Source organism: Etheostoma cragini, chromosome 13 (assembly GCF_013103735.1).
Source record: "Etheostoma cragini isolate CJK2018 chromosome 13, CSU_Ecrag_1.0, whole genome shotgun sequence".
Lineage (NCBI taxonomy): Eukaryota > Metazoa > Chordata > Actinopteri > Perciformes > Percidae > Etheostoma > Etheostoma cragini.
In genome coordinates, this window is record NC_048419.1 from 4,500,776 (window position 1) to 4,511,722 (window position 10,947).

Here is a 10,947-nt window from a genome sequence, read left to right on the forward strand (position 1 = left end):
TTTGGTAAATGGGTATGTACTTTAAATACGTTGTATGGCAACTATGTGCTTTGTCAGAAATTTTAAGGCAACTTTAGAAGTACGTTAAACTCACTGAGCAACCTTTGTTGTTGTAAGAAATAAATTGTGTGTTGCATTTTTATTTCTGTTCTGTTTCCTAATCCTGAAATAACCTACCCCGGACTGCGATCAGGATGCTTGTCCTGTAAGATAAGATTCCATAAATTGCCAGATGTTCTCAGAGTCTTTTAGTTTGTCCTTAAGGCGAACGGGGTGGAGTGTGTCCATCATCTCCACGAGCCATGTCTTCAGTGTTGTTCCCCCTGTCTTATTCCAAAATAAGAGGATACACTCCTTTGCAGTGAGAAATCCACATGCCAAAAAGCGCTGTGTCAGTCTTTTAGCTTCATCGGCTATCCCTAAGATTATTAAAACTGGATCTGGGATCATTTGAATATTTAACACCTTAGACATGAAACTAAAGATATCACTCCAGTAACTTTTCATTATCTTGGCATGTGAAAAAGCACAGTTGTGGGTGTGGCCAATACATCAAATTTAAAATGTTAATCGCAGCTGGCACTAAAACATTCATCAAACTGCTGTTGCTATGGAAACACAGTTTTGATTGTTATGCAACCAATTCAAAATGGTTCCTATAACCAGGCAGGTGAACAATCGGAAATGCATATTTGAATGGGAATGCATATTCTTTCAATTCAAAACCCCTAAATGTAACTCGTCTTTTGCACATCTATTTTACAGTCAGAGTGCAATGGATCATGTTCAAAGTCAAGCTAAAACACAAGGACTGACTTTTTCCCAAACTTCAGTATGCAATTGCATATGCTTTTAGATAATTTACCCTCATTGATATGAGTTTTTCCTGTTTTGTTGATATTGATGAGATCAATTGATTCCAAATATTTCAAATTTGGCATGTATAATAGGACAGGTTTTTACTGAATGCATTTTTGAAACAATCCTTTTTATTAAAACAACATGATAGTGGTCTAGCCGACTCTGCATAGATTATTCAATAGAGCCATGATGGCTCTCCTCCATTGGACGTATTCACCCAGTAATCTATTCTGCTCAAGGCTATCAGGACAGCCTTGCCCTGCCAGCTGTTATGACTGACTTTACTTGTCTGTTTTGGACGGATTTCTCAGACTCCCTTAGATTCAGCAAAACATGATGTAGCTTCACTCTCACGGTGAAATGTTGGAAATGATTCTTTAGTGGTTTTGTTGCTTACGCCAAGACATACAGTAGGTCAAAATCACTCTTCCTTGTTATTCAACTAAAAAGCTATGTGTGTTCCACATTCAGTGGCATCCTTCCAGTTTCTTTTTTGGTACACGAAGCAGTTGCTACTAATTCAGTCACTGCCTGATTGTTGTTATCTCTAGGCTCTACCCCAAATTTTACACAAGGGAGCCGTGGTCACTGACCTAGCAATCCCTGTTTAGTCTCATTTTTATGACTCACTTGCTCCTTTGACAATTTTCCAAAACTCTTATCTAGCAACCCGGGTATTTTCAATGGAAAGACTGAAAAATAAAAAAGGAATTCCAACATTCACACATCCTAATGCATTCATTTCAAATGAATTGTCATTCGTGGATGGCTGTTAGAAAGCAAAGACCAAAAGGAAATTTGTACCCATAATGTTGAAATTTGACTCTACTTGAAGATATTTTCATACAAATATTAGCTTATCTAGATTTCTTTTACACCTCTTTGTGGGTGATCCAGTCACACTGTTTGCCATGTGCATGCATAACTGCAGTCACGTGTAATTTTACTCATCCAACTAATACAGCCAGATATAGATGACATTTTTATTTGAGTAAACAGGAATTGGGATTGAAATGACCACAGCATTTGGCTTTGTTGTTCGTAAAAAACTAAAAATCCTAATCAGTGTTGTAATAAGCCATACCTCTTCAATAGATCCATCTTAATTGGATTATGAGTTTAACTTAATTAATATGTCACATCCAAAGACCCAAACCAGGTCAAATGCATGTAAATATGAATCCAGATGCAGAGTGTTGTATTGTGACTCATACAGAAATGCCTTCAATCTGTCACCTCACCCAATTTGAGCTGGGGGAACTGTCCCTGGTGCTGAAGTGATCATTTGGCTGATGCATGAACACTTTATTTAAAACAGTTGAGAAATATCTTAAAAAAACAGAGAACTTGCATTACCTTTAATTCAATTTAGGTTTGGAATTGTAAGCAATAACAGCTTCCATCAAAAACAATAAAACCCGTACCCAGAAACTACATCGATATCCGCTCTGACGAAGATGTTTGTTGGGTAGATAGACAGCAATGGAATGTGGTTTAGATTCCCATGTCCATCAAACCAGTTAGTGTACTGAGAGCGATGACATCTTTGAGAACTCCACTGCCATTAATGCATCAGTAGATGTATAACGCCTCAGAGCTGCTTTTTATTAAACTCTCAGAGACAGTTAGGTAACGTTACCTTAAAACTGCTTCAATACAACTGGTTAATGCAGACTTACATAACTCCATTCAAACTAAATAGGTTTAATCAAAAACATCCCTGATACATACTTTAAATTCAGATAAATTGTGCATAGTGTTTGGGAATGCAGCATTATTAGAGACTTTTGGGTGAAGGTGACTAATATTACAAAGATAATATTATCCTTCAATATTCCTCTAGATGAAAAAATGATTTTGCTACACTTATATCCAAAGAAGAACTACTAAATCACCAGCAGTGTAAATTTATAGATTTTTCTATATTACAAGTTAAAAGAATGATAGCTGATCATAGAAAAGGTCTGATCCACCAGTTATTGGAGCTTGGATTAATTCCATGGTGCAGTGTATGGCCCTAGAAAAAAATAACATATTTTATTAAAAACAAAATCCATTTATATGTCAAAATGTGGATTTTATTCTTTCTTTTTTTCTGTTACATTGTCTCGCTGGAAAATGTAACTTTTACATACAAAGTACAGTAATGTACGTGTATTTGGTTTCTGGGTACCTTGCAATATTTGTTGTGCATTTAGATTTACTCTTGTCTGATACCTTTGTGTATTTTTGTGTGGAGAAGAGAGCAATGTATTCTGTTTCTTATTATCAAAAATGAATAAACACATTGTTCAAATAAAAGAATTGCTTCTTTTTAAGTTTGTTTTAGGTTCTCACTACTGCGTTAACTGGACATTATGTCTGTTATCAAATAGTATCGAGGACCACAACTCACAATGTTGCATGTGTTCTATGGGAACTTTCCCAATTGGGTTTAATTAATCATACATAAATATTATTGGAGATATTCAATACCTTAACAATACATTATGTTAAAAACAGCTGGTAGGGGGATAAAACCAAGGCAATGTGTCAACTGTTCACTAGGATCTAGTGACCGAGGTGAGGGTCACACTCCATCAAGTGTGGGAGTAATTTAGAGGAAAATCCACTCAAAAGAAGTATATTGTGAACATTACACAACCACGCAAACCTGTAGATAAAAAGGTGCAAGGTGCAAAAACCTATAGACAACTTAAATCTTAAAACTAACTTGGGAGTAACTGCACATCACACATCTGGCACAACATCAATGTAAACACTTGATTTTTATGATTTTTTCTTTTGGTGACAATGGTAGGCTCAGAAAGCAAATACCTAGACATTCTGCTTAAAAAAAAATTTAAAAAAAAGGAAATTCATTGCGTTTTCTAAAAAGAAGAAATACAAGTGTAATTGTGGTCTGGTTCTTTTCATGAGATGCATAATAGCCCAAGCCTGCATCATGTATGCTGATTAATCCAGCCTTGTATTTATTTATTTCCAATTAGGCTGTATTGAGCATGTGTGCAAGCCTTCTTGTTTCCATGCAAATATGTAACCCTATCATGTTTCTCTTCGGGGTATCTTCTGGAAATGGGACTTCTGCTTTGGGGGGGGTTCCGTGCATCTTAAATACGATTATGTGACCTGACAGTCTGAGGTCTACCACTGACAGTGATCCATGTGGAGAAAAGGTTGTGATTGTCAGTTCAATGCTTTCCGTTTGCTGCGCCTTGCCCAAATGCTCGCCATGCGGTAAGGCTGCGCCTCAGAATCGCTACCGGCAAAGAAAGCATCCTTATGACTCCGGTACAGACAAAGGAGGACAAACATAAGCCAGTCCCCAGACCTGCGTTCCTGCATGGGACCACGTTTTTGCTCATATTTTCCATTCTAGGGGAAGGGGTGGTGTTTAATATTCTACAGAATAGCCATCACCGTGTTTTTTAATCAACGAGATCAGAAAAATTAAATAATAATTTAAAATGTTTTAGCTACATCTTCGGGTTGTATTTTCCACTGTCACTATAGATGTTTCAACCATGTGTTGCATAGCAATGTTGATTTATGGAATGAATGAATGGTGTGTCGCGGAATAAATACAGTATTGATGTGGCTGTTTTGTGTGGCCACCATTCTTTATCCTTGGGGGGGGGGGTTTAATGTGTTGGTCGTCTATTCGCTCCCAGACCCTACACCGACATCGCAATGGAGGGATGAGAAGAGAGAAATGGGTGGGGAGGGAGGAGGAGAGTTGCGCCACCGTTAAGAAGAGAGAGCTACAGTCTGAGAGCGCGCTAGGGTGGGATGCTGTCCTTCCACGGTCAAGCCTGCTACATTCAGTTACTTAACTTCCGGTTACTTTTTTCAAAATAAGACCCCCTTATATGAACGTGCAGACTGTGCAGCTAAAATTTAAATAAAACACATACAGGCAAGTATTGTTCATGGCATATAAACGAAATGCGGTAAAGCAAAAGTATGTATTTGGTCATAATGCATAATGGCAAAACAGTTAGTGCCACCATTAGTTATGATTTAATGCAACACTTAAAAATCTACGAAATACCAGCCCTTTATTTCAGGATTTAACTACAAACACTAGAGGGGCCTCTCCAGTTTTGGGCTTCTCAGACGCGTTTCTCCCTATTTCCCCCTCTAGTAGAGTTAACTGAGAAATAAAGTGACACTTTTAGTAATTTTACTTTGATAGAAACAGAGATCTTTTCCGGTTGTATTGGGAAGAATTTTGACAGTCTTGATGGATCTCACAGCTCCAGCGGCAGGGAAACACACCCGTCAGCAGCGCGCATTGGAGACAAAAAAGCGCATCACGGACAAAGGAAATATGGGTGCGCTGGAGAGGATTCACCTCAGCCGGGTAGCACAATGGATGAGCCGCGTGTGTTTCGTTCACCGGGAGACCAATTAGCTCACCTTAATGAGGTGCTGGGATGCAAGATACTGCAAGCTAAAAAGGCGGAAGGCTGCGTTTAATCCGTCTGCGGATCACATAAACTTGCAATGGCTGTGGCGGGGATATGCAACTGGATAGGGAATAATGTGCCTTTTTATTTTGTGATATTTTCCTTATTTTGTGGCCTTTCGTTTGGACAATTGCGATATTCTATTACGGAAGAGTTAGAAAATGGGGCACTGGTCGGTGATCTGGCGCATGACTTGGGGCTGGATATTCGAAAGCTTGCCAGCCGAAAAATCAAGGTAACCTCCAACAGTGGCAAACGCTATGTGATTGTCAACCCCAAAAATGGCAAATTACTTGTCAATGAAAGGATCGACAGGGAGGCAATGTGTGATTTATCCAACACCTGTCTCATTAATCTGGAGGTGCTGGTCGAAAACCCCACCGAGGTGCACCATATCGAGGTGGAGATTGTGGATGCCAACGATAATGCGCCGCAGTTCCTCGCAGAAGAGTATCAACTGGAAATCACAGAATCGGCTTTACCAGGGTCTCGTTTCCCAATTGAAAACGCTCAAGACCCAGACATTGGGTCCAATTCCGTTCGCATGTATCAGCTTAGCACAAACGACCATTTCGCGCTGGTATCTAACAAGCCCTCGCAAAATACAAAGCACATCGAGCTCGTGCTCAAAAAGCCAGTTGATCGAGAACAGACGCCTTACCACCAATTAATTCTAAGTGCTGTGGATGGTGGGATGCCAGAGAAAACAGGCACGGCCAAAATAAATGTCCGGGTCCTGGACTCAAATGACAATGTCCCCACTTTCGACAGCTCAGTGTACAAGGTGAAACTGTTAGAGAATTCTCCCAAAGACACCCTGGTAATTAAACTGAATGCAACTGATCTGGATGAGGGCACAAATGGAGAGGTTTATTACTCTTTCAGCACCTACACGCCTGAGAGAGTGAGGCAGATGTTCAGCATGAACACTAACACGGGAGAAATAAGAGTGAGGAGCAATGTTGACTATGAAGAGACCAACTCCTATGAGATGTACATCCAGGCGATGGACAAAGGCCCCGGGGCTGTCGCAGCACACTGCAAGGTAGTGGTAGAGGTGGTGGATGTCAATGACAACGTCCCTCAGATAGTGTTGTCGTCTCTGTCTAGCCCTGTGAGGGAGGATGCCCGTGCGGACACAGTCGTGGCCCTCATTAGTGTTACTGATCAAGACTCCGGTGCTAACAAGCAGGTGAGCTTAGAGATCCCAGCAGGCCTTCCATTCAAGATCAAATCATTCAGAAATTACTACACTCTGGTTACCTCAGCCTTCTTGGACCGTGAGACCACCGATGCCTACAATGTCACTCTGAGTGCCACAGATGGAGGACACCCTCCCCTTTCCTCCCAGAAAACCATACAGGTGGATGTGGCTGATGTTAATGACAACCCACCGCGATTTGAACAGACTTCATATACGGTCTACGTGGCTGAGAACAATGCCCCCGGGGCCTCTTTGTGTACTGTGAAAGCTCAAGACGCGGACATCAAAGAGAACGCACGCATCACCTACACAGTGCTCAATGACAACAACCATGGCATCCCTGTTACCTCGTATGTATCTGTGAAGGCCGATACAGGAGAGGCTTATGCCCTGCGAGCCTTTGACTATGAGTCACTGAGAGAGTTTCACTTCCAGGTCAAAGCCCAAGACGGGGGCATTCCTCCACTCAGTCGTGTCGCCACTGTCTACATTTACATAATGGATCAGAATGACCATGCACCACTGATAGTCAAACCTCCCGGCAATGGCACACGCTCCTTGGAAACGGTCCAAAAGAACGCAGAGCCTGGTGCCATGGTGACCAAAGTGGTGGCATACGATGCAGACGCTGGTCCAAATGCCTGGCTGGTGTACGTGCTGGAGACGGCCACTGACCTGGACTTGTTCAAGGTGCACGAACACACCGGTGAGATCAGGACCACTCGAAGGATCCTGGAGGACAACTCCACCTCTTTTGGGCTAACCGTTGTTGTGAAGGACCATGGGCAGCCTGCGCTTTCCTCCACCGCCACCATCAACGTGGCTGTCATGGAGGTGCCACCCAAAGTGGCTCCTGACCCCAAGAGGATCATCCGACCTCATAGCACACTGCTTTTCTCCAACGTGACCCTCTACTTGATTGTTGCTTTGAGTGCCACCACCTTTGTTTTCCTAGTCACTGTGGTGGTGCTGGCCATCGTCCGCTGCCATGCTTACTGCACCCAGCCTGGGTCCTGCTCCCCTTGCTGTGTGTCACAGAAGCCCCCTCCAGATGGTGGGAGCAGCAGTGTAAGTGCAGGTGGGGGAGGCGGTGGTGGAGGACCCGGGGGACAGCCTAATAACAACGTGGTGCTGCGGAGAGACCTTAAAGTGGAGCCTCACTACATCGAAGTGCGTGGGAATGGCTCCCTCACAAAGACTTACTGCTACAAGACCTGCCTGACAGCCACTTCTGGCAGTGACACTTTCATGTTCTACAACACGGGACGTCCAATCAGTGGCACCTGGGGCAGCGGTGCTGACCGCTTCTTCACGAGTGGAAGTGGATTTGTACGCAGACTGAGTATGCCTGATGCTTCAATGCAACTCTGCCCAGAGGTGCGTCATTCATTTTTTATGTTAACCTTTGTCTGCATGACTAGAATGTCCTGAATGTTTAAATATCAGTGGCTCTAAGGGAATTGTATTTAGTTCTAAGACCCTTTTAAGTACACACTCAACATTACCTTTTATTAAGGTTATTGCAACAGCATTCATTATCCCAATCCATTTGTGTCAGTATTGTATTGCAACAGGGGGCTGGTACTCCTATATGTCAGGTCTGATCCCTTCCTGCAATGAATTGAATCCTTGCCAGCACCATTCTCTTTGTTCAGTTCCCACTTGTACTGTGTTGTCGCTTAGCTCAGCCCAGCCCAGCTCAGCACTCACACTGCATTAGTGTCAGGCCTGATGCTTTTCCCGGGTCCTGTGTTATTTCTGATGATTCAGAGATTTGTGTTTCAGTTTGACATTGTCATCACATCTACACTAAGAACAGGTCATGTAGTCTTCACTACTGGTTCATTCCCTGTGCAAGCGGGGTTTGACTTGTGCATGTGTGTGTGTTGGTGGCTATGAGTGTGTGAGTAAAACTGTTAAACAGAAGCAGTTGGGGTTAGTTGACTTGATAAAAAGGTCTGGCAGGACTAGTTGTTACTTCTGTCTATGTAAAAGATGTGCATTTACCTCCTGCAATTTTAGTTTCATGGTCTTAAAGGCTGCATTACACTTCAATGATACAATTCTCTGAGCACAAACTATTCTAGATTAGTGAAACAGTGAATTCCCTTTCCTACCACTGAATCAACAATCCTGATTTACATGAAATATTGCATAACCTAAAACCCTAGCAATATAGAGGTGAACAATTCAAAAATTCCCTGCTTTCCTAGCCATATATGCACCATTTGTTTGGCCCTTAAATGTTGAAATGTTCATGAGTAATGTGTAAATATATTCTACTCTAATGTTGAGAGATGTGTTAGCAAGATGGATGCTTCAAATATTGGAATACAGTATCTAATTGCTAATGTCAGATTGCTGAGGGAAATGCTCCTATAGGTTATCATAAGAAAGTCTCTTACCAAGATAAGTGTATCAGTGTTAATTAAATTAACCTCTGTTCCCCAGCCCGGCAAATTAGTTTTACTCGAAGAGGCTGGGTCTACCAGTAGAAAATACTCCCCTCTGAATTGAACTGAGGGACATAATGTGCCATCTTTATCTGGGACACCTGCTACTGCCTGAGCAAATTTGTGTCTTAAACACATTTTTCCAAGGTTACAACCCACATAGTGTTGACAGATTTTAGCATTAGTCTTAATACAGATGTTATTATGTATTATGATGTTACACACTCATTTCATACAGTGCATGTCCACAGTACCTACTCATGAGTAAAGTAATGAGTAGGCATAATCAGACATAATTCACGGCCATGAAAGACGACTTTTCCCCCTGTGAAATTCATACGGTTCTTTGAATATAAAGGCACATTCATCAGCAATCCAAATAGTCCTGGCCGTCTTAACATGGTGACTCCAAAAGTCAAAAAACTAACTTGACTAATTAAACTCTAGGGAGATTTTAAATACTTTTGACTATTTAGCCTAGGAAGTCTTTGTCCAGGCAGTGTAAGGCAGCTTTTATTTGTATAATTTTAATATTTGTGTATTCTAATGTAACTAATATTTCCTAATTTTCTGTGTTTTAAGAAACATGTAAATATCATATTGTTTATCATTTTTTTCAGCGCAAACATGTACTACAAATAAAATATGTCTAGTTTAGTAATAGCAAAGTTATAGAGATACACATTCAGCCAAATCAAGTAAATCTCCCCAAAAAAAAAATATGGAAGAAAATGGAATGACTAATTACAAGACAGACCATAGAGTAAAACACATTATTGACAATTTGTCCTTGCGATACCATTTGTATAGGATTGCCTTTCACACTGGGCTAACACCGACCAGATGTATAGGATGTGGTTGCCGTGGCGATGATGGCTCTTGCTTATTGGTTTTTAACGGCAGTAGTTTACCAGAGGACTGCTGGGAGTTCCAAGAACTCAGCCCGGGTTCATTAGGTGCAGACACACACTCTTGTGTGTGTGTGTGTGTGTGTGTGTGTGTGTGTGTGTGTGTGTCTGTAGGGGGATATCAATATGTATGTATTTGAGAGTGTGTGTGTGTGTGTGTATGTGTGTGTGTGTGTGTGTGTGTGTGTGTGTGTGTCTGTGTGTGTGCAATGGGGGACACAACTGCAGTGTTCCCATCACATCCAGAGCTGGGATGTGTATCATGATTAATTGATGAGACCATGGCCCATCCTAGCTCTGCACTGTATGATATTAAACTAAACTCTCTCTTCCTGCCAATGTCCCTCTTCTTCTCTCTTCTCTTTTTTGCCCTCTTCTCTCTCTCTCTCTTTCTCTCTCTCTCTCTACCTCTTGCTCGCTCAGCCAAAAGCCCCAAATGCTGACTGGCGATATTCTGCATCTTTGAGGGCAGGGATGCAGAGGTAAGCACTTTTCATCTTTAACTCTTCTGCAACTTTTAATCATCTACAGAAACTTACACCTATTCATGCTACTCACCTTGGTCTACACACACAGTCTGGTACCACAACAGCGTCCCCTCATAGTGCTCTTTGCCATAGCTGCAATGTATGGTATCTCTAAACACTATATTTATTGAGACGTCAGATTTCAGCTGATTTTCATCACAAGACACTGCAATACAAAACTGCAGATCAGTTATCTGCCATGAAATGTCCAGTAGTGGCCCCATATCATCAGTTTGAACCTCAACCCTGTCCTCTTCCTTTGGGAAAAGCCATCTATAGTTCCCATCAGTGGATGCATAGCACTCCTCTGCAGTGTAATACTATATAGGTCATCTACATTCTGAGTGTCGCTTCCCCCAGTCTTTGAGCAGGAATGAAGGACAAATGAGCAGACTATGACCTTTCTCACATTATCAGACGAACACATGCATCATTGTCAGAATCTACAGCTGCCCTACACGTGTGTGCCTTTTAGTGCCGATTTTTTTATATTTCTGTCCAGAGATGAAGGGAGAAGTTGTGAAC

The 10,947-nt window shown here is 41.7% G+C and overlaps 1 protein-coding gene and 1 long non-coding RNA gene across 2 annotated transcripts in view; one reads left to right on the forward strand and one right to left on the reverse strand.

The window, feature by feature from the left end:
* Positions 1 to 10,947, reverse strand: part of LOC117955412 — a 20,967-nt gene that overhangs the window by 2,476 nt on the left and 7,544 nt on the right. Inside the window, exon 2 of the long non-coding RNA XR_004659040.1 lies at positions 8,197 to 8,201. This is a non-coding gene — a long non-coding RNA (uncharacterized LOC117955412). The remainder of the gene's footprint in view (positions 1 to 8,196; positions 8,202 to 10,947) is intronic.
* Positions 5,096 to 10,947, forward strand: part of LOC117955411 (protocadherin alpha-C2-like) — an 18,594-nt gene continuing 12,742 nt past the window's right edge. The window contains exons 1-2 of the mRNA XM_034889896.1: positions 5,096 to 7,911; positions 10,319 to 10,377. Coding sequence (XP_034745787.1) covers positions 5,368 to 7,911; positions 10,319 to 10,377 — 2,603 coding nt within the window. The 5' untranslated portion in view covers positions 5,096 to 5,367. The remainder of the gene's footprint in view (positions 7,912 to 10,318; positions 10,378 to 10,947) is intronic.